Raw genomic sequence first — 22,602 nt, 5'->3', positions numbered from 1 at the left:
ACTTTCTGTTATGGAAGATGAAGATTGATCTCTTCAATCATTTCCTGTTTCTTTCCCTTTCATCCTCCCCATGTAATTAACTCACTGTTTTTATTACATCAAACTTAGTTGTTCACATAATTTTGACTATGTAAGTATCATTCAGTGAAAAACTGAGCTGTGTTCTTTAACTGCATTTTCTTTCTTGTACAACCTTTTGTTTTTCCTGGAGTTAATTATTGCCTTTCTTTTGAAATTGTATACTTTGCTGTCCATACAGCTTTAATTTTTTTCAAGTATTTATTTCTCTGTCCTTAAAACTCATCCTATTATATAGTTAGTTTTTCCGATTGGGGGAAAAAATGAAAACCTATGTTTGATTCCCATTTTCCTTTTCTGCTTCTTGGATCTCTCTCTTTTTTTTTTTTTTTTTGCGGTTCGCGGGCCTCTCACTGTTGTGGCCTCCTCCTGTTGCAGAGCGCAGGCTCAGCGGCCATGGCTCATGGGCCCAGCCACTCCGCGGCATGTGGGATCTTCCCGGACCGGGGCACGAACCCGTGTCCCCTGCATCAGCAGGCAGACTTTCCACCACTGCGCCACCAGGGAAGCCCAGATCTCATTTTTTAACCTTTTTCCTTGCTGCCAAGATTTTCTTTCAGTGTGGAAGAATTCTTTCCTCTCATCTTTTCTTCCCTTGGAGCTCGCTCCTAGAATCTCCCTCTCTCCTACCTAACTCTGATTACTGGCACTCTGTCTTTTGTATAGTAGTAATCTTAGACTTTCTTTAAGATGCTTTACTGAGTTACATGCACTGTTTTCCAGGGTGCCACATTGTGCTCTTCCTTGGTCAGTTTTCCTTTTTTGTTGGAGTCCCTTTTTGGCATCCTAAGAAAGTGTAGATGGCGGGTATTGATAGATTTGAGTTCCTGTGGTTCGGAGGATGCTGCTTCGCTCTCCTCACACTCGATTAATGATTTGGCTAGGTGTAGAATTTTATGTTGAAAATAATTCTTCTCGGAATTTTGAAGGTATTACTCCATTTCCTTCTAGCATCCAGAGTTGCTCTTGAAGTACCTTGCCATTCTATTTCTCATTTCATGAACATGGAACCTGTTCTCTTCCCCTCCCCCAATAGCTTGAATGTCACAAGGATGTGCCCTGATGTGGGTCACCCGTTGGATGAGGCACTTGGGGGGGGTTTAGTTCTGAGACGTGCTCTTGTGTTGTTAATTCTCTGATGAGTTTCTCTGTTTCTCTCTCTAGAAGGCCAGTTATTTGGGTATCATACCTCCTGGATTGATTCTGTGGGTTTCTTATGAGAGTAGATTTTTTCATTTTAAACTTTTTCTTCTTTCTGGGAGATTTCTTAACTTTTTAATTTTTTTTGGATTTTATTTTATTCTTAACTTTCCATCCAAGCTTTCTTCTTTTTTCAATTAATTAATTAATTAATTTTTGGCTACGTTGGGTCTTTGTTGCTGTGCGTGGGCTTTCTTTAGTTGGGGCAAGCGGGGGCTACTCTTCATTGCAGTGCACAGGCTCTAGGCACACGGGCTTCAGTAGTTGTGGCACACGGGCTCTAGAGCGCAGGCTCAGTAGTTGTGGTGCATGGCCTCAGTAGTTGTGGCTTGCGGGCTCTAGAGTGCAGGCTCAGTAGCTGTGGCACATGGGCTTAGTTGCTCTGCGACATGTGGGATCTTCCCGGACCGGGGCTTTAACCCGTGTCCCCTGCATTGGCAGGCAGATTCTTAACCACTTTGCCACCAGGGAAGCCCCAAGCTTTCTTCTTGAGTTTTATTTTCATGACTGTATTTTAAAATTTCTTGTAGTGCTTTCTTTGTCTTTGTTCTCTTCTCATAGCAAACTAGAGTTCCCCTCTGTCAGGTGTCATCTCTTCCTGGCATAGTGTCTGTGGTCCTGCAGATACTGTTTGTTTCTGTGTGTTTTGGAATCATTCATGTTAGAGGCTTCTCTGGGTCCTGCGGGGGCAGACCTTGGCGCTGCGCTTGTGTCTGAGATGGCTGCACTCAGCTGCCTGCAGCCCGTATGTAGGGAGACTGTTAGCTTATCTTACAGGGTCTGGCTGGCTGGTGGTTGCTTAGTTGGGGGAAGCTCCAACTTTTGGAGAAAAGACACAGTGGAGAGGTTTTTCCTCTGGTGCGCGGGTTCTGTAGGGAGTGTCCTGTGATATTTTGTGGCCGGTGCTCTGTGTGAGGGAACAGGGACTGGCATTTCCCCAGTGGAGATCTGCCTTTCTTCCCCACCTTGGCACAGAGGTCTGACCTTTGAACCAGCTGTTTTCAACCTCACTCCACCCCAGCCGAATCTGGCACTCCTCCTTCTGGGTTTGGGGACCAGGTTCCTTCTGTCTGCACTGAGGATGTAGCTGCTTCTTCCTGCTAAGAGTAACAGTGGTGCACGTGTGAGGGGTTACTCTGTGGCCTCATGGCTGCCCTGGGAGGTCATCGATGCCCTTGTTCCCCCTCTGAGCGCCGTGAGTGGGTGGCCGGCCCAGGGCCACCCAGCTGGTATGTGGGAGGGCTGGGATTTGAACCCAGGCTGTGAACAGTAGCCTGTGTCCCCTCACTGCTGCCCGGTCCCCTTTTGCTGTTGTCCTCTCTCGTCTTATTTATTTGGGGTCTTCTTCAGTGGCTCTTGGAAGGGAGGGGATGAGGAGTGAATCTGGTCAGCATTCTTTCCCAGTCGGTCTTGAACCTCATCTAAGTCTCGTAAATGTGTTTCCCCTTTTGGGGTGGAGTGTGGTGGGGAGAAAAAGAGCAGGACTTATTTTGAGGTTAACGGATTCCAACAGCACCCAATAAAGCAACTTCAAAGCAGCTCCTAACTTTATATCAGTAATTATTAATAGATTTGCCTAATTTCATCCCAAATTCCAACTTTCAAGTTCTAACATTTTATTTTAAAAACTAGGTCAGAAAAAGAGTGCACGCCAGTATCACGTACAGTTCTTTGGTGATGCCCCAGAAAGAGCTTGGATATTTGAGAAGAGCCTTGTAGCTTTTGAAGGAGAAGGACAGTTTGAAAAATTATGCCAGGAAAGTGCCAAGCAGGCACCCACGAAAGCTGAGAAAATTAAGGTGATAGATGTTCCTTAAGTATAATTTTAGACCAAAACTTTTATTTCTATTCTTAATTATTTATCTTGTTTTGAACTTGTGGTTGGTTGAAATGTTGTAACGGCTTCTTATGTCTGTCACTGTTTACTTTTGCCAAGTGTGCTGTGTTATACAATATGGCAGGTTTCTTTAGAGACACAGGTTATCCTTTTTACTCCTTTGATGACTCCCAGAGATAATTTGTTTTATAATTTTTGTTTTCCTTTATAAATATCTATATATAAACATGTATATAATATTATATATGAGGGTTAGTTAAATGTAATTGGAATTGATTTCTAGTTTAAAGAAACAGTAGAGTTTTACTGGTCTGAACTCTGTCAAAAACCTTCGAGTTAATGGGTTTTTGTAGTTTTTGATTTCTATATTTATCTGAAATTCTAAAAGTATTCTTCTTTAAAGTGGGTTAACTTTTATGTTTATATAATGAAACTTACAATGTCTTATGTTCTCTTTTCAGCTGTTGAAACCTATTTCAGGGAAATTGAGGGCCCAGTGGGCAATGGGCATCGTTCAGGCAGAAGCAGCTGCAAGCATGTCCGTAGAGGAGAGGAAAGCCAAGTTCACCTTCCTTTACGTGGGGGACCAGCTCCATCTCAACCCCCACGTGGCCAAGGAGGCAGGCGTTGCTGTGGAGTCTCTGGGAGAAATGGTAGGGTCCTCAGGAGTCAGGGAAGAAGCTGCTGACAGCCCGAAGTCCACGAGGGAAGAGGGCGTTCCTGTCAAGAGGAGGCGGAGAGCCCAGCTGTCCTGCTCTGCGGAGAACCGAGACAGTGACCCGGGGACAGGAAAGAACACTCCTCAAAAGATGGCAGAGGCCGAGCCCAAGCGCGGAGTGGGGTCTCCTCCAGGGAGGAAGAAGGCCATGGCCTCCACTCCGAGAAGCAGGAAGGGCGACGCGGCGTCCCAGTTTCTGGTCTTCTGTCAAAAGCACAGGGACGAGGTCGGTGTTGTGATGGCTTCTGAGTTGTTGTGTTTCCATTCTGGGGAGCTTCTGCATTGGAGGGACATCCCTTGCAGTGCAGAGTCACCTGTGTCGCAGCATTATCCGCACGGTCTGTGGCGAGCCTTCTGTAGATCTTAGATCTAATACGCAGGCGTTGTTAGGGAGCGGCCATTTTAACTCTTGGGAGCAGCGATATTTGCCTTTGCACTCGGGTTATGAAAATACTCCCACAGGGACAGCGGGAGGCAGGCTGCTCGTTGCTGGAAGCTCGGCCTTATCCTGGACGTATGGTCCTGGGCTAGCGTCTTCTCCAGGAGGCGGTTACAGAACCTCACGCAGCCACTGGCGCCATGGCGTTTGAAGGGCAGTACTGTGTCAGTGACGAAGACATTTGACTAGTGTTCTTAATCATTTTTATAGAATAAACCGTCTCTTGGGACATAGTCCGGGCTTGATTCCATTGTAAGGAACTAAAGGGATTAGGCCGCCATCTTTGGTTCTTCACTGTTACTTGAGGTGAGTGGGTTGGTGGGACTTTTCTCAGGAACGTAAGGCAGGTGTAATGTTAGAAAATCTGTTATTGTGATTTGCTGTCGCACATTAAATGATCATCTCAGTAGGTGGAGAAAAGGCATTTGATAAAAGCCACGCAACTTGTGGGATCTTAGTTCCGCAACCAGAGATTGAACCTGGACCGTTGGCAGTGAGAGTGCAGAGTCCTAACCACTGGACCACCAGGGAATTCTCCAGAAGTCATTGTTTGTTTGAATTTATTTATTTTTGGCTGCATTGGGTCTTTGTTGCTGCATGCGGGCTTTCTCTAGTTGCGGCGAGCGGGGGCTACCCTTTGTTGCGGTGCACGTGCTTCTCATTGTGGTGGCTTCTGTTGCGGAGCACAGGCTCTAGAGCGCGGGCTCAGTAGTTGTGGCGCACGGGCTTAGTTGCTCCGCGGCACGTGGGATCTTCCTGGACCAGGGCTCGAACCCCTGTCCCCTGCATCGGCAGGCGGATTCTTAACCAGTGCGCCACCAGGGAAGTCCCAAGTCATTGCTTTTTGATACACACACAGCAAGCCAGGATTAGAAGGGAACTTCCTTTAATCTGCTGAAGGGTGATTATCAGAAACTTTAAGCATCACACGTATTGAAGGAACTGTAGAAGCATTCTCTCTCTAATCATGAACAAAGCAGGATACCCTTCTGTCACCACTGACATTAGATGTTGTAGTGAAAGTACTGGCAGTACAGTAAGAGGAGAAAAAAATAGAGAGGCCTGACTGTAACGGAGGCGGTGCATGTGGAGGCTCAAGGGAGTGTACAGGAGACCTTGAGACTCAGGAAGAGTTCCCAGCAACACACAGAGAGGAAGTGGAACGCCAAAAAGGTGGTGTCTGTGATAGTAACGAGATAAGGTACCAAGGGATAAATATGACAAAATGCGTCTAACTCTGGAGGAAAGTGGCTGGTATTTTAGCAGACCTGAACAGAGATAAACAGGAGGCGCAGGGTGTTCAGGAGTCGGCGCTGCCGCCTCTCCTCCGTTAACTGTAAATCCAGTATCATCCTGGGAGAACTCCCAAAAGGGACTTCTTTGCTTTTTTAAGTAGATGCTAGCATAGCCACGTTCGAAGACAAGCTCAGCCGGAGGACTTGCCCCACACAGAGGACGTTCTGTTACCGAAAGCTGCACAGAGCAGAAGCCAGAAGCAGACTCGCAAGCGTGTGGAGGCAGATGGCAGAGGACTGCTGGCCAGCTGAGTGGGCCGGCTGCTCAGGACAGGCCCTGGGACCGCACCGGTGAGGTCAGAGCTCGGCCGCCACGGGAGAAGAGCTTTGTCTCTTTGTGGGGGAGGGTTTCTTAAGGCAGACTGATCATAAAGGAGCTGCGTTAAAATGAGATGAAAGCTATATGTGCAGAGCTCAAGCGACCCTGAAGGACAGAGTGGAAAGGCTTTGAGAAGGACAGTTTACAGAAGAACCTGGATGGCCAGTGAGTTCACAAAGAGAGGCTGCTGAGCCCGGGAACAGCAGGGAACCTCGTGTCGCGGTCGTGGTGAGGCGAGTGGGCACAAGCCCAGCGCCTCTGTGGTCAAGGAGATGAAGCCACGGGGGGATCCCCATGCAGGGCTGGCAGAGGATCACTCCTTACACCGAGTTTCAAGAGAAATTTGGCACTGTCCGGTGAAATTGAAGATGCGCATTCTCTTTGTCTTGCAATTTCACCGCAAGGTGTTTACCCTTGAGGAGTTTTGCCCTTGCGCCCAAGGAGGCAGCACAGTGCTCAGAGCTGTAAGACGCTGTGGAAGGAATGACAGATGGTGGCACGCCCTGCCACGTAACTCTAGACTTACTGCACGTCCAGGAGGAGAGTAAGTTGCTGAAGGATGTGCAGATCCCGTCACCGAAAGTATGAAAAGTGCACTGTTGTGTTTGGCCTGCCTGCCTACCTGCATCCACGCAGAGTCCGGGTGTAGCTCCAGGTCCGTGCCTCTGTCCAGGTGCTGACACCTGGTGGGGATCTGTGGGTGGGGACCAGCCGGAGCATGGGGCAGTGTGCACTTACCGCGCCGGGCCTGCTGTGAGTGAGGTGCGAGCTGTAAGGTCAGGCTGTGCGACACCCGTGTTTGAAGCTGGACCCCCATCACGCCCGGGGAGGAGCCCTGCTCTCAGACGCCGGGAGCAGGGCGTGGCCGTGACAGCTCAGCACCGCCAGCCGGCTGCACTCGGCCTCTTCCTGGTCCCTGCGTATCTCCGCGCAATCTCCACTCGTTTGAAAGTGTGAAAGAGAATTCAGACCACTTTCCAAAGACCACCCATTTTACTTCTGCGGAACCAACTTGCTCTCCATCACCCCTTCCAGCACTGCAAGACGTACCAAGAAGTTTATCACTGTGGAGATTGCTCACGAGCTGTACGCCAGAGGCGGCCGCGTGGGGCTGTGCTGTGCACCCGGACCCCCTGCAGCTCGCAGCACAGCCTCTCTGCCTCTGAGCGTCCCTCCAGAGCCAATTCTGCACAGCTTTGCCAGGGCGTCATGCTCAGTGCAGACACCGAACTGAAGGCGCACAGTTACAGCTCAGTTCTGCTGCCTCTTGCTGCTCTTCGTGGGGGGCGAGCCCCATGAGCCCTTCCCCTCCTGTCTGGGTTTGGGTGCTGGTGGGCTTTGATAATTCCATGTTGTCAGAAAAGTGATGGCTACTAGGATATTCTTTATCTGTCATTAACAAGTGTGTTTGTGCTGGCTCTGTAATGAGTAATCCTAGACTTAATTGAATTGAGGAAGCTGCTCCCTGATTTCATCCTGTAGGATAATCTGGGTCTTGAAGCTGCTCCCTGATTCCGTCCTGTAGGATAATCTGGGTCTTGAAGCTGCTCCCTGATTCCGTCCTGTAGGATAATCGTTAAAGAGCGGTGGTGCACCCAAGGGTGGTTTCTGTTTGGTTGGTAATCGTTAACCAGTGGCCAGCCCTTGAGGGACAGAGTGGGGGGAGCCTCCTTTTCTGGGGTCACTAGATAGAAGACTGTGACTGTCAAGGACATTTGGTTGCCACTTGCCTCCTTTTTTTTGCTGCACATTTCCAGCTTTCTTCTTGCAAATGAAGAGCTTCTTGAAATGGGTTGAGCTCTTTGTTAACATGTTTTGATGGTCCGTCTTCGTCCAGCAGGCTTAGCTCGGACGTGCAGCTCCCTCTGCTCATGAATGCCGCTCCAGGGGCTGGAGGTGGGGGAGAGGCACGTGCTGGGAGACGGGTCCGTGGCCTGTGAGGAGCTGGCGGGGCTGGTGGACAGCTGCCAGCAGCCGTGCCGTGCCCGTGTGTGGTTTGCACACGAGGAGGTGAGAACGGCTGGGTGAGGCCTCCGCGAGGGGAGAGTTTACTAAAGCGCCCGTGTTGGCAGCACTTTCATCAGCAGATGTTTTTCGCCTCAGTTTCCGATTTCTGAAGCCTCTTCCCACTTTCTCTGACCCTGATTTTTACAGCTTCATTAGAGTTGCACCACTGTTTTAGGTCTCAGCTCCGCTTGAACATTTGTGTTTGGTGTCTGTTGCCGCGGAACAGGTCACCGCAAAGCTTAGCGCCTTAAGAGAGCAACACGCATTGCTTGTCTTGGTGCCTCTGGGTCGGGAGTTTGGGAGCAGCTCAGCTGGGTGGTGCTGCCTCAGGGCCTCTCATGAGGTCGCAGTTAGGGTGTCAGCTGGGGCTGCAGCGTCATCTGAAGGCCGGAGTGGGCCAGAGGACCTTCCTGCAAGGTGCCGCTCTCCACTCGGAGGCCGGTCGTGCCCCCAGCAGGTGGTCACAGGGGGCAGGTGGAGGCCTTCTACGCCCTAGACTTGGAAGTCCTGTGTGGCCGTGTCTGCACCGTCCAGTGGCTCTGCCGGATGGCAGGAGGGAGGCCTGGGGACGGAGGCGAGGCTCGCGGGAGGCTCTCAGAAGACGTGTGAGGAGGCGGGGGGTGGAGCGAGCAACCTCTGAGGAGCCCACGGCATCCCGGGTCGTGCTGGTGACATTTTAGCTCTGTGGGTTTGCCGGTATTTGGTTTTCCGTATATTTTTTTTTCCCAAGGAGTGGAAAGGCTTTAATGAACATTACAGAGGGACTGGGTGAGGGGGACACAAACCCCCAATCCAGCCTTTGTTGCCCATTTCAGCGGCTGAGGAGGAGGGGAGGGGCTCCACCCTGCTTAGCTGTTCCCAGGCCCAGAGGCAGCTGGAGGGCGGTCCCTGCAAGTCTCCCCTCCCCGCGGGAGGGGCTGAGTGCTGCCGGAGCCGGGAGGCCTGAGGCAGCCAGCCGACCTCCAAGGTCAGGGGAGGCCCAGGACCAGGCAGGGGAGTCAGAGGTTGGAAGGGTAGATGGACTGAACAGGAGGGGCAGCTCTTGGGTCCCCAGACAGCATTGTCATAGAGGGGCCAGGGCCTGCTGGCTCCAGGGACCGAGACCCTCACAAAGGAACAGCCCCCCTCCCCCTGATCAGCAATGGACAGGAGAAGGTCTGAGGGACAAGAGAGGACAGGGGCCTGGGTGAGCAGAGGAGGAAGAGCCGCGGGCGCGGGCAGGGTGGGACCTGCGGCTCCTGCTGGCGATGAGGTTGGCGGTGGGGCGAGCGATGCTGCCTGTCGGGGTCCAGGACTCGTCGACACGGATGCGCCCGTTGCAGTTGGGCGTTCAGCTCCTGGGCGAGCTTGTGGGCAGCCTTGCAGCCCGCTGAGCCTGTCGGCGTGTGGTCGGGCTTTTTCTGAGGCATCTTCCGGGGGCTGCCCTTGCTCTTGGCCAGGCTGTGCTTGGACACCTACTGTGGAAGTGTCCACCAGGACAACCACCGCCTCCCCCAGCCACACTCAGGCGTCTCACCACCTCGCTCCACGCGGGGCCTGCTTCCCCCGACCCCCTCCTCCCCTGCGGGCGCTGCGCCTGGGCTCGAGGCTGCCAGGCGGCTGTGCCCGCGCCAGCCGTGGTGACTGCTGCTTGTCCGTACTGTTGTGTGTCTCAAACGGTTTATCAGAAACACAGCGGTGGCCGCGGTGGAGCGCTCCGCGTGTTGGAGACCTTGCCAGTACGCTGTTGTGAGGAACCGTTCGGCTCTCGTGACAGCACAGCGAGCCCTGTCTCCTGGCTGAGCGCGAGGAGGTGAAGCCACCCCTCCGCAGTGAAGTGACACAGGCGGGAGGCAGACCGGGACCCGGCCTCGACTGTGCCCGCGTGCAGAGCCTGTAGCGGTTGTGCTGTGTGGCGTCCTCATGAGACCTGTGCGTTGGGGTGAGCGGTCGTGGCCCTCGTGGGCCCAGCAGAGGTGAGGGTGAAAACGCCTGGGCGCTCCCAGGAGGCGGGCACCGCGGGCCGGCGGCAGCTGTGGCTGGCGCATCTCCTGTCCTGGCGGAGCGCTGCTTGCATGGGTGCGAGCGGGCAGCGCCGGGCTGAGAGCTGAAAGGACGCCTGCAGCCGGCCTGCGGAGGGGGAGGTCTCCGGGCGCGTGGGCCCGTGCAGTCAGTGGGTCCAGCCTGCTGTGCGCCCAGCCTGCGGGCGGCCGTCCGGCATGTGGCTCAGGCGCACGGGTGCGGGCTGACGGGAGTGGGTGCACCTCTGCCTGGCTGGCGCGCAGCGGCAGGGGTCCCACCCGCGGCGGCCTGGGCTGGGGGCCCTCTGGGATGGAGCGTCAGCAGTGAGCGGACAGGATGGAGAGCCAGGAAGGGTGGGCGGGCACAGGACATGCAGGAGCGGAGCTGGCCAGCCTGGCACGGGCTTCAGGTGCGAGGGGCAGGGTGACCTCCGGGGCTTCGGAGTCCTGTTTGGGGAAGCAGCTGCGAGCACTTACATTACCCTTCATTCTGATCGGGGATGCTGTGGCCTGGGCTGGGCGACAGCCCCGCAGACGCGTGTGCTGTGCTCCAGGAGTCTTGGATCTGCAGCTCTGCGTGGAAGCCTTTGCCGCGAGGGTCTCAGATCTTTGATGCTGGAAGTGTTGGGGGCCGCGGGTGGGGTGGCAGGCAGGCTGGGCGGGAGGGGAGGGTGCCCCAAGTTGAGAGGAGAGAGCAGGTGTGTGTGGGGCTGGAGACACCCAGGCAGGCGCAGGATGGGAACAGGGACGCCCGGGGGAGCGTGGGAGCCGGAGCCGGGCTTTGACGTGCAGAGTTGCTGGGGTGCTGGTGTCTGGCAGGGCCAAGGTGGGCATGTTGAGGCGCGGGGACCCTGGAGGCCATAGGAAGCCATCTGTGGGGCGGAGTTGTGGATTGGGGCTTGCGTTTGGGGGCAGAGGTTGCCGTGTTGACTGGGCAAGTAGTAGGTCCAGGTGGTGACAGGAACCAACCCACTGAAGTGTCACGGTAAGTCCATCACAGAGGGCAGTGGAGACACACCTTCCCTTCCCCAAGTTACTTCTCAGAGCTGTGGCGGACGAGCCACATTGAACCTGGGGTCTGGCTCCCAAGCCAGCAGCCAGTGCTCGGACGCAGTCGGCAAAGCTTTCTTGGAAGGGCCTGGGGCACAGAGGTCCCTGTTGCACTTCCTCCGCTCTGCTGTCGTAGCCTGAAAACAGCCACAGAGGACTTGGGAGTTCATGCCTGCGGCCGAGTTCAGAGAAGATTTTACTGTGGGCATTGATGCTCGAATTTCCTCTAATTATCATGTGCTATGAGATATTTCTCCTCTGATTTTTTTTTTTTTTTTGCCACACCGTGTGGCTTGCGGGATCTTAGTTCCCTGACCAGGGATTGAACCCGCGCCCTCAGCAGTGAAAGCGCTGAGTCCTAACCATTGGACCATCAGGGGTTCCCTGATTTTTTTCAACATTTAAAAATGTTAACTCAATTCTTAGTTCATAGGCCGTACGAAAACAGGAAGGTGGGTCAGATCTGCTCTGTGGCTGCGGTTTATGGACCTCGCACCCTGCTATTGGTGGTCCTCAAAGTCGGGGCACATTAGAACCCATGGGAAACCTTTAAAATAGCAGAAGCAGGTCCGCTGGGTTGGAGCGGCCTTGGCAGGGACCTGAGCACCATAGTTTTACACCCTACCCGCCCCCCACACCACCAGTTATCACAGTGCACGGCCCAGACCCACTCCTCACAGCCCGGTGATGGGACTCTTCTGGAGACTTTGTGAAGATGCGCGTCCCCGGAGCGGGGCCTGAGGATCTGCATTTCCCGTGTGCTGCAGGGCCGGGGAGCTCTGTGTCCTGGCTGTGAGGAGTGGCTGTCTCAGGGCGCAGCGGGGCGGGGTCCTTGGCCACGTCTACGCCCTCCCGAGCGCAGACCTGAAAGGAGGAGGGTTGGTGCTATAGCCAGCGAGAAAACCAGCCAAGGGCTCGCCCCTGCACCCAGAGGTGGTGTTTCCTCCTGCTGGCTACTCAAGGCTGCCTAGGAAATTGCAAGTTACCAGCAGTTTAGTGATTTTGGAAAAGTGTACTTTTTCTCTTATCACTTATCATTGCCTGCATTTACACAAATACAGCTGGAATTGTTTCCACCAGCGCTGTTTTCAATGAGTTACAACATCAGTTAAACACTATTTTTTGTTTGAAGCCTTTATGGGACGTAGTTCCATGACGTGGAAGTGAGAGCACCACGTGCTGAGTAGCCAGGGGCCGTGCGCCGCGTTGTGTGAGTTCGGGCGTCCAGCCTTCCTATCGCACCTTTCCTGTGTCTGCAGGTTGTCGCTGAGCACCCAGATGCCTCTGCCGAGGAGATTGAAGAGCTGCTTGGATCCCAGTGGAATATGCTCAACGAGAAACAGAAAGCACGCTATCACACCAAGTTTGCCCTCGTGGCCCTGTCCCCGTCTGAAGAAGACTCTGGTAACCGTAGCTCTGTGCTCATGTCCTCTGCGTAGCCGTGGTGTGTGCCGTGTGGCGGCCTGCGCTCCGGCTCTGACCCGAGTGCAGCGGTCACAGTAAAGCAACGTCCGCTGCCTGGTCTCCTTGCTCGTTGTCGCCAGAGCTGTTCCGTGATCCTCTGTGGCCCTGCGGGCCCCTCGCTCTCCTGCCCCTGCAGCCTGTATGGGAGGTGTGGTGAGGGAGCAGAAGGGAGGCACGGAGTCCAGGCGGCCTCCAGGGCCGAGGCTCACGTGATGGGCCGGGGTCAGACCTCAGGCCTTTGTCCTGCAGCGAGGCTGCCGTCCCGGCTGGGGCTGCGCCTGCACCTCGTGGGGGGCTTCCCACCGTGGGCAGGCGCTCTGGCCCTGGGGCTGGCCGTTCATGGCCTGTTGGCCTGAGAGCTCACAGGGTGAGGAGGGTGACCGTGGACTGATGTTGAATGTGGGTAGCCTCTGGTTCTTTTCTTAGGCCTTCAGGGCGAAAAAACAAAAAGTGCCGCTCTGCCCTGGGCTATGGTAAGAGAAGGGAGGCTTAATGCTGTGAGCTCTGGGGAAGACAGGTCACCACGGTTGGGTGTGTCCTCCCTGCCTGTGGGAAACTGACACCTGTAATGGGAAGATAAGTGTGATGTGTTTGGGCATACAAAAGAATTCTGCATCTCTCAAGGCTCGTCATTGAAGAGTTGTGCAGAGGCCTCCAGACCCGCCTGACAGGGTGCTTCGTGGGCATGAGCTCGGTCAGCACCGAGGTGGCCTACATCCGTGTTGCCTTCCTGTTCTGTTCGCACGTGTTCCCATCTTGATTTTAGGGCTTTCTAGAACTCCACAGCAACCATCTAATGATATCAATAGTGAACTTCATTCAAGTTGTTCAGGGTTTGTTGCGAATACTACGATTTAGAATAGGGAGGATGTTTAGGATTTGTGTATTTTCTTTAAAAGGCAAAAAGTTTACCAGACTCTTCATCAGTGCGCTAAATCTAGAAAAGTGTCCTTTTCAGTGACTGCTGATTTAAGAATAGTCAGGTTTTACTGAAGCCAGATTCACCTTATCCTTGAAGAGTGAGTGTGACTTGATTGTGTGTCCCACTTTGTCACCATCCCGAGTACTTGGCAGACAGGAGCATGGGTGGTCCCTGCCCCCAGTGTGTGTAAGGTGTGTGTTTGCCCTGCAGGCCTTGAGCCCTCCCTCTCAGGGACCCCAAGATGATGGGCCAGGCCATGGTGTCAGCTGTCCCATCCTTTCAGTGTCAGGAATTCAGACAGATGCCCATCTTGCTCATCTCTGTAAGAAACGACCGCTGCCTCATCCCGACACAGGGGGAGGACCTTATGTAGAGGGCGAAGGACTACAACTTCAACTCCCCTGGGGGCTGTACCTAGTGCACACGTGCCGAGGAGGTGCTGACAGGCCCATGGATCTACAGCCATCGCTCCACAGGCCTCTCCTGGTGTTCCCCTGAGGCCGGCCCAGAGCTTAGTGAAGGCCACTCTCAGGCCGGCTTATGCCAGTCTGGTACTGGCAGCTGGTGAGGCCAGCGCTCCGGTTCTGCTCTTCTCTTGCAATGTTGGGCCTGGACCTGAGGCGGAGCCCCGGGCCCGTGTCAGCCCAGGGCTGCTGGACGCAGGGACCTGAGCCTCCTGGCGGGTGTGCTCCGCCCCCCTCCGTAGGGCTTGAGGACAACACTGCCCTCCCAGGAGATGTTTGGTGAACAGTCCAGGAGCAAACCCTGAACCTCTGTAAAGCAGTCCTGCAAATGGAGACACTGGATTTGTGTTAAATAAACCTTGGCGTGTTCAAATTAGTTCTCTCTCTAGAATCTGCATTCTTACTTTACGTCTTGTTTTTCCGTCAGTACTGTTCGGACACCTTAAGTCTCAGATCAGGTGGTCTCCCTGAGGACACCTAACATGTGGCACAGTTAAGCAGACGTGTAGAAAGAAGGCGCTTAGTCTGCAGACACACATGGATTGTTTCGCTTAAGATGCTTCTTTAAGGAAATGTGTTAACGGATTTTGTAAAAATACTGGGTTATATTTAGATTTAATGCTATAGTACATTAAAGTGTAACAGATACCAATATAATAATCCCTAGATGAGACAAGGATTTTCTACTTGCTGTTTGGAAAGTGCAGAGAGATTTGACCTGTGGTACTTAGGCCCTGAGGAGATGAACAGGGTTTCAGGAGGCCCGTCACTGCTGGATCTACACGCTGAAGGTGCTGGGCAGCTGCTCAGTGCTCTAGAGGACAGCTTGTGGAGGGTTTTTCATGTAAGTTTCCCCCATCCCCATTCCAAGGTAACTTAAATGGGAAAAAAAGAAACCACACGAAGAGGACACAGGACCCTATAGAAGACGCTGAAGTTGAGGACGCTCCCAGGAAGAGACTCAGGACCGACAGGCACAGTCTTCGGAAGGTAATTACGTCCTGGGTGGGCCTGGCTGCGGGAACCAGTTCCCCCGGGCCACAGGCGGGATGCGGGGAGGCGTCCTCTGCAGGCGTCAGCTGGAGGCTGGGGCTGGCTTTCCCCTTGGAGCTTCCTCAAGAAGGCCGCTGAGGAGAGCAAGCTTTTATCTGCCAGGGAATTTAACACATCCCAACACTGGATAATTCTTGATGTTCAGATTCAACAAAATTGTGTACTTAAAATGACTCTTGAACGTAGGGAATATTATTCAGTGTATAAATAATGAGATGACAGGAGAACATCAAACTCCACTGTATGTTATTTTTCATAAGAAGTTTAAAAATCCATTAAAGGCATTGAGATAGGTTTTATGAACTCATTCCATTTATCAGTAATTCATATTGTTATTTACTTAATGTGAATACTGAGCAGGCTATGTAGGCCTGTTTGATACAACAAAAAAGTATTGACGTAAAGGCCCAGCTTTTGTAAAGGCAGCCACAGGACCTCACAGCTCTAGCCGGTGCCAGCCAGTGCCAAGGGGCAGAGCTTGCCTGGTACCTGGAGGAGCATGAAACTGACCAAGGGTCAGACCTTCAGAGGACCTGCACTGTCGTGTCTGGCACGCGTGTAGAGAACGTGGGCTCTGCCAGCGCGCTCTGCGATTTGGACGCCCGGTTAACCTGTTCGTGAACTGAGAGGTTAGACTTTGTACCTTACATTTGAGTTTATGTTTATTTAATAGTAGTTCTGGCAGTGTAGCTGTATTCTGATTTATGATTTTGATTATAACCTCAAACTCTTCCCTTTTTTTTTTTTTTTTGGCTGCACCGTGCGGCTTGTGGGATCCTAGTTTCCCCAACCAGGGATCAAACCCGGGCCCTTGGCAGTGAAAGTGTGGAGTCCTAACTACTCGACAGCCAGGGAATTCCCCGAGCTGTCTTTTACTGGTCTAAATTGAGAAGTTATTTTTATTGTTTTATTTTGAAGAATGGAAAATAAATCTCACATATTGCTCAAGCATAAATATGTGGCCATCACGTCATCTGTCTTATTTCTTTAAAGGTATATTTGCAGTTCAGGAGAGCAGGCAGGCCCTGCCCCATTTTCATGGACAGGAGAGCACTCTCCCGGGGCACCTGTCAGGTGTCCAGCAATGAGCTAGGTAATGAGCTAGGTAACACTGACGTGTGCAGTTACCTGGGAGCACGTATTCAGTTTCTCCTCTGGCCGCCTGCCGTTGAAGTGGTCCTTTACTGGCAGTCATGCTGACACTGGTTGCTTTGAAATATTTGTATAAAGGATTTACCTAAAAAAAAAAAAAAAAAATGTGTGTGACCCTGGACATTTGAAATACCAAAATTCACATTAAGGAGCTAGACAGAAATTTTACTAACTAGTAGCTCAGGAAATAGCAGATGATTTTTAAAGAGAGTAGTGTTTAGTTTGATTTTTATAAACCCAAGTTTATAAGCCATATCAGGTATAATTCCTAATATGCTTTGAGCACTTGGATGGGCCAGGTAGCATTCCCAGTGCTGGGCACCTGTTACTTTGTCCCCGGTCTTGTGACCCATCCCTGCTGGAGTCCGGGGCAAACTCGGCCTCCTGGGCGGCAGGGTGGCTGTGAGGCAGTGGTGCCCCAGTGCTGTCCAGACTATGTTGTTTGAATTCTGAGCGCTAGACCAATCTTCATGATAGTTTTGTGTGTGTGCTATTTTTCTGTTGTGAAATGTGCTTTCGGATGATCTTTGTTTGTGAGCTTTGTCCGGGGCTTATCTCAGGATTGGAAATGGTCCGCCTGGTGGGCTGGAGCGAACCAGGCGCACTTCTCATGGACTGGGCTCCCCTAGGGCAGAAGTGGCGCTCCCTCCGGTTCGCTGCACTCTGAACCCAGAGGACGGTTGGTAGCATGTCGAGGAGCCTCATTCGAGGTTCTCAGAGTGGCTGGTTAGGTCCGGGTTGGCCTGGCCCCTGCCCCTCCCTCCCAGCAGCTGTCAGAGTGGGGCGGGGGGGCAGGGGAGGATCGGCCCAGTGACGGAGAGGGTGTCAGCTGGGCGGCCACAGCCGCTGACTGTCTGTGCAGAGCATGCCTCCACAGGAAGACGTTTCTGTCACACGGCTTTTCAGCAGCCTGTGTTCGTTCACATTGGAGACTTTTCCCCTTTCTTTCCTTTTTCTTTTTCTTTGTTCCCCCTTCCTTCTTTCCTCCCTCTGCCCCCCCCCACCCCCCTTTTATAACAGAGAGAGACGTTCACAGACAAAACATCCCGCACAGGCTCTTGCAAGGCCATCGAGGCAGCCTCCTCGCTCAAGAGCCAGGCAGGTAATGTGGGCGGCGCTCCTTCCAGGTCCCCTGGGCTGGCGGTGGGCGGCCGGCCTGGTCCTGTCCTCGGGGAGCCCCCCCTGGGGGGTGTGGAGCCAGGGATGAGCATGTGAGCAGGAAGCTGGGACCTAGAGGGGGTGGTGGGAGGAGGTTCTCATGCGGTTAAGGGTGAAGTGCTTTAGTGTGAAGTTGTTTTCATGGTCAGCAAGTGTTATTGAAGTCACTCTTCTGCTGACTTCTACTTGGCTTTATTGTTTTCAGTTTAAATTATATTAGAGAGGTGATTCGAATCAGAAATGTCCAGGTTTCTGACTTGATGGTACCAGTTGTTGTAAATTCCACTGTTTTTAGTACCCAGTTCTCCATGTATATTAGCTAAGAAGCAAAAGTAATGACTGGTTATTTCTGTTCTGCATGTTGAAGAAACTAGCTTAAAATGTTTGTGAAAAATAACTGTCAAAACAATGAAGGGGGAATCAGGTTACTTTTTACCTTTTCATTAATTATCTTTTTGATGTATCTATCTGTCTGGTAGTTCATTAAAGAAAGCTTACCATCTCCAAATCATAATAAGAAAGGAAAATAAAATTCAGAGTAAGTGAAGATTGGAAATGGCTCTGTTTCCCTTATTTTGCATAAAGAGCTGTACTGGTTTTTAAAAATTAATTGAACAGACTTTTTAAAAAACAGACGTTTGTGAACAATTTGAACAGAGTGGACATTTGATGATAGAAAGGGTTGTTACTTCTAAGTGTGATAGTGCTGTTGTGGCCGCATTCAAACCTTACGTGCAGAGGTGCTCTAGCTTCCCACGGGTAAAATCACATGTCTGGGATTTGCTGCAGAAGAACCGGCAGGGGGACGCGGCACCAGGCGTGGGTGGACTGGTGTGGCCCAGGTGGTGGGTTGGGGGCCGGGCAGGGGGACCTGACATCAGGCTTGGGTGGACTGGTGTGGCCCAGGCGGGGCTTTGGGGGCGGGGTAGGGGGGCGTGGGTGGACGGGTGTGGCCCAGGCGTGGGTTTGGGGGCCGGGCAGGGGGACGTGGGAGTTCACTGTCCAGCTCATCAGCCCTGATTTTTCCACAACAAAAAGTTAAGCCTAGAAAATCCATCTTCAGAAACTTCATTTATTAGCGGGGTACTTTTAAAGCAGGAAAGAGATTGAGGGTTTAAGGTTTCAAACTTTACTTTATAAACCAAAATTATCTTACAGCCACAAAACATCTGTCTGACGCCTGCAAACCCCTGAAGAAGCGGCACCGGGCCCCCGCAGCGGCGTCTGCGTCGCTCGCCTTTAGCAAAAGCTCTTCTCCTTCTGCATCCTTAACTGAGAATGAGGTAAACTCATAATAATAGTGACCATCACGCACGCACACAGAGGCCGTTTAGCTACCCACACTGAAGTGTGATAAAGGGCAGACTTAATCAGCGTGACACGGGTGTTCTCCACAGACACAGGGAGGTTAGGTGCTCTGAGCCGTGTCTGTTTCAGAGAGAAATACACACGCACACGGTGTATGCGTAAATGTACGTGGCTGTACTTCAGTATTGATGCTTTTAATTGTGCTTGAAATCTGTCTTCAAGATGTTGGTTCTGTGATTTTTTCACCCGGTCCTAACCTGACAGCGTCAGCGGGGCTGCCCGCGGGGCTGGTGTGCTCACGCAGCGGGATGGCGGGGCCCACACGCTGTGCACGTGCCTTGTGCCTTCCGTGACTTTGGGTCCACAGCTTTGGTCCTTTAAATTCTGGCATGTTTTTAGGTCCCTGAGTGTCGAGGTGAGTCAGGACTGCCGTGGTAATGTGACTTCTCTTTTCTGGACTCGGAAAGTATCCGCTAGTGAAATTGTAGCTGTTTGAGGCTCTCACACATCACTGTGTCATGACATCTAGAGCATCATCAAATCTGAAGTCTTTGCCGTTAATAAAAACAAAATGAAAAGCAGCCTCAGAATGTAGGAATGACCCTTTTTTGTCCAGAGGGAGTCTGGGTTTCCCAGCTTTAGAGACTACCCAAGGAGCTTATTGTCGAGTTTTAATTTCTTGTTACTTTGTTCCCTGTGATTCTTTTTCTCATTGTAGCCGTGAGTCCTGTTTTTAGACTGTCTGTGAAGAGATGCTCACCTTGGGCTTTTTCGGAACAGGGTAGTGAGGCAGGGAGTGGGCCAGAAGGTGGCACTTCTGATGTGGTCTCCACTGTGGTCCGTGATGGGGACGGGGCGTCCCCTGCTCTCTCAGCATCAGCTGCTTATGCCCATTCGAGGGGGCTGGGCCTTCGGGGGTGGGCATCTGCTCTCGCAGGCATGCAGGGGCCTCGGGGCGGTGTGGGGTGGCGCTCTCGGCCAATCTTAGTGGGTGTAGGTAACTGAACATTTCTTACATTTGGGCACGGTCAAGACAACACAGGAAGAATTCGCTGAGCTCCTGGGAGCTTACTGAGACATGAAAAGGCAAATTCTATACAAAACGTTTTTCCTAGTTTTCTTGTCCAAGTTCAGATTAGTATCCTAAAATGTTAAATAAAAGGTGGTCTGCAGTTCTAAAGAGGAATACTAAAAGTTTCAGTTCCATAGACCCTTTTACTTAAGGCAGTTTGTTTAAAACACTTTTTAATGAGTTTTTCTGGCATCATATTTTGGCCCACTTATTTGGTGGAGTTTTTACTTCCACTGCTGTCAGATACCATCAAAAGAAAAACACTGAGGCCGCTGGGATCTTGTCTGTTGTTCCTGGTCGTGAGTCGTGTGGGTTAGAGGCGTGGATCTAGAGCAGCTCACCGCGGGGCCAGGATGGCGGGTAGAGGGTGAAACATGTTTGTCAGACACACCTGACAGTGTGACGTTGGTTTTGACCAGGATGAGTTTCCTCTTCCTGGCTTAGACATTTGTTCTGAACTTGGGAAGACTTAGATGAAGCGTTTTACAATCATTAGGCTTAATTGATTTTTAATTCTTTAGAACTTCAGAAGTAGATTATTAAATACATTTATATTATATATTAACTACATTAAAATCATACACCATTTTGCATTTTGAAGGTGATACATAGATTCCATAGTGTGCATTCTGTTCCTTACGTAAAAGCCATTTAAATTACTAGGCTTTTTCTGTCAGGCCGCTTTCGTGCAGCTGATACAAACCTCACGTTAGAGTTCACTTCTATTAAAACCGCTGCAGGTGAACAAGAAGGCCTGTCTGTTTCTGTGTTAACACTCTGAGCCACAGCGCACATTTCCGACGTCTGCCAGGCTAAGCGCCTTTTAGCACGCGAGACAAAGCACAGTGTTGTAAAGAAACATTCTAGAAGCCGCTAGGTCCGGCTCTGGTGGGCACTGGGCGACCACGGGGCTGCTGTGTGCAGGGTTCAGACTGGCCCCTCATTCGGGGTGAGTCACATGCCCGTTGCATGTTTATATTCTCTCCTTTCAACACCATTGATTAAAATAAGGAATTTTCATAGGGTTGGTGTTTCAAGACATTTTAGGTCGTGTCGTGGTCTAAATTCCTCTCAAACAAGGTATCACATTAGAATAGTTATTCCATAGCAGTACTGCCTCCCCTAATGAGGCGGACAGATGAAAATCACACACTTGCATGACAAAGGCCTGGGAAGTAATTAATGTGATTTAAGTGTTTTGTAATTTCATTTCTTATTCCCTTAGTAGAGCAAATTCTTATTTTTTTCGCCTTTACTGGTAACAGCTTTTATGGGAGCCCACATCAGCCAAGTTGGATTTGAACTCAGCTGCTCTGTACTGCACTTAAAATGATGTAATTTTCCAAGATGTCTGCTGCAGGCGGCGTGTCATCGTCCACACTCAGTGGCATTCCTTTCACAATCAGTTATGGAAGATGTGTGATAATCTGTTTTTACTGGTATTAATAACACATACAATGAAGAAAACAGATAACAAATTTTAAGACCAAGGTAAGATACCTAATCAAGGCCATTTAACCAATCACATTCATCTCATAACAGAAACACATTCATATTCCAGTGGTCAATGTAGATTTCAAGTTGAAAGGATGCCCTCGATCAGGGGCTGTCCTGGGTGTGTGACAAGGACAGCACACTGAAGAGGTTCATCCTGTTAGAGGTCGTTTTTCTCCTCTAGTTCATAACTTAACTGAATTTTTATTGAAAAAAATGTCAGCACCTGTACCTTCAAAAACGAACAAACAGCACACATTAAAAAGAGTCCTCGTCGACTGTTCTCGTTGCTAATGGAATGTATTCAATCCTGTAGATAGTAAACTAATTTCCAACATAAAAGGCAGGAAGACTTTTGATTCTGTCTTTTTTTACTAAACAGTTTTACTATGACACTAGCTATAGTAAATTTGTAGGAAAAAAATGTCATTTACAGTATCATTGTGAACCATTTAACTCTTTTGATTCAATAACCCTTATCTAGGGGGTCCTATAATCAGGCCTCTTCATTGGTTGCTTTTGTAGAACATGAGCCATTATATTAAATGTCTCAATCTTGGGTGACCACCTGGTGTGCCCCAGGGTGTCCGCATGTTTGCATGGTCAGGAAAGGCCTCCGTGCCCTTCAGGTCATAGAGGCGGGAGGGCTCTTCACGTTACCAGGCCGGTAGCGCTCGGTTCATTCCGAGTGGACTCTTCAGGTGTGTTTTTCCTTTAATGAGAGTTTCTCACTAATACTTGTGTTCTAAACCATTAAGTAGTGTAACGCATGTAAAACACTTGGGGTGCCTGGCGCCTTGCAAGGACTTAGTGGTTGTGACAATAATGGTTATGACAATAAAAATAATAAAATCACCATCATTCCATTTTTATCCAAAAGTATAAATTTTGCTTCGGCATGCAAAGCAGTCCTCTTGACTGCACGGTGCGCGTGGGGATAAAGTAACCCTCGAAGCGGCACGCGCCGGGCTTGACTGATGCTCCCGGGTCCTGGACTGTGGCTGGGGGCGCGACTCTGCTCAGACTCCGTGGACACGGGGCCTCCAGGACGGCCTCAGTCACGCTGTCCCTAAGGGACGTGGAGGAGCTCGGGACTGATGAGGGTTCTCAGAGAACCAGTCACTAAAATTTAAAATGTGGAAGAACGGTGGTGCAAAAATGACCCTAGTTCAAGAAGCCATTACCCAAAGTAAAGACTCGAGCCTGGAAGGCCTTTGACAGTCAGGATTAAGAGACTTGTTTGAAATTATGGCATGATGGATTTTGAGTTGGTAGCCAGCCAGCGACCGACACGTGATGGGTGGGTTAGGAGCCAGCAGAGAAAGGGGCGCCTTCCTTTTTGATGGGGATGACTCGATGCTGTGTCCACAGGAGCAGCGTAGACTTAGCCTCAGCTGAGTAAATAGGGGTGCGTGCAGGAGAGGGGGAGGGGGCGACGCAGTGTGTCTCAGCGCTGGTGGGGGGGGAAGGTGCCCAGCAGGCAGAGGCAGATGTAGTCAGCATTGTTGTGGTCTCGCTGAGGAGCGCTGGTGGGGGGCAGAGTTCCTGAGAGGGCCTGCCCACAGCTTCCCG

The 22,602-nt window shown here is 51.3% G+C and overlaps 1 protein-coding gene across 5 annotated transcripts in view; it reads left to right on the top strand.

Moving 5' to 3' along the window:
• NSD2 (nuclear receptor binding SET domain protein 2) overlaps positions 1 to 22,602 on the top strand; it is a 53,669-nt gene that overhangs the window by 7,690 nt on the left and 23,377 nt on the right. For 3 of the 5 annotated variants that reach the window (XR_003001480.1, XM_024732727.1, XM_024732728.1), the window contains exons 3-8: positions 2,911 to 3,077; positions 3,577 to 4,059; positions 12,203 to 12,347; positions 14,665 to 14,783; positions 17,019 to 17,100; positions 18,315 to 18,439. Coding sequence is in view for 3 of the 5 variants with exons in the window: in XM_024732727.1 (XP_024588495.1) it covers positions 2,911 to 3,077; positions 3,577 to 4,059; positions 12,203 to 12,347; positions 14,665 to 14,783; positions 17,019 to 17,100; positions 18,315 to 18,439 (1,121 nt within the window). In the remaining 2 variants the exon portion in view is untranslated. Of the gene's footprint in view, positions 1 to 2,910; positions 3,078 to 3,576; positions 4,060 to 12,202; positions 12,348 to 14,664; positions 14,784 to 17,018; positions 17,101 to 18,314; positions 18,440 to 20,801; positions 21,028 to 22,602 lie in introns of all 5 variants that reach the window. The other 2 variants (XR_003001481.1, XM_024732729.1) reach the window with 2 other exon arrangements.

The sequence above is a fragment of the Neophocaena asiaeorientalis genome, unplaced genomic scaffold (assembly GCF_003031525.2).
Source record: "Neophocaena asiaeorientalis asiaeorientalis breed wild unplaced genomic scaffold, Neophocaena_asiaeorientalis_V1.1 scaffold762, whole genome shotgun sequence".
Classification (NCBI taxonomy): domain Eukaryota; kingdom Metazoa; phylum Chordata; class Mammalia; order Artiodactyla; family Phocoenidae; genus Neophocaena; species Neophocaena asiaeorientalis.
Note: the sequence above shows the minus strand (reverse complement) of the source record. Positions and strands in the feature narration are given on the sequence as shown.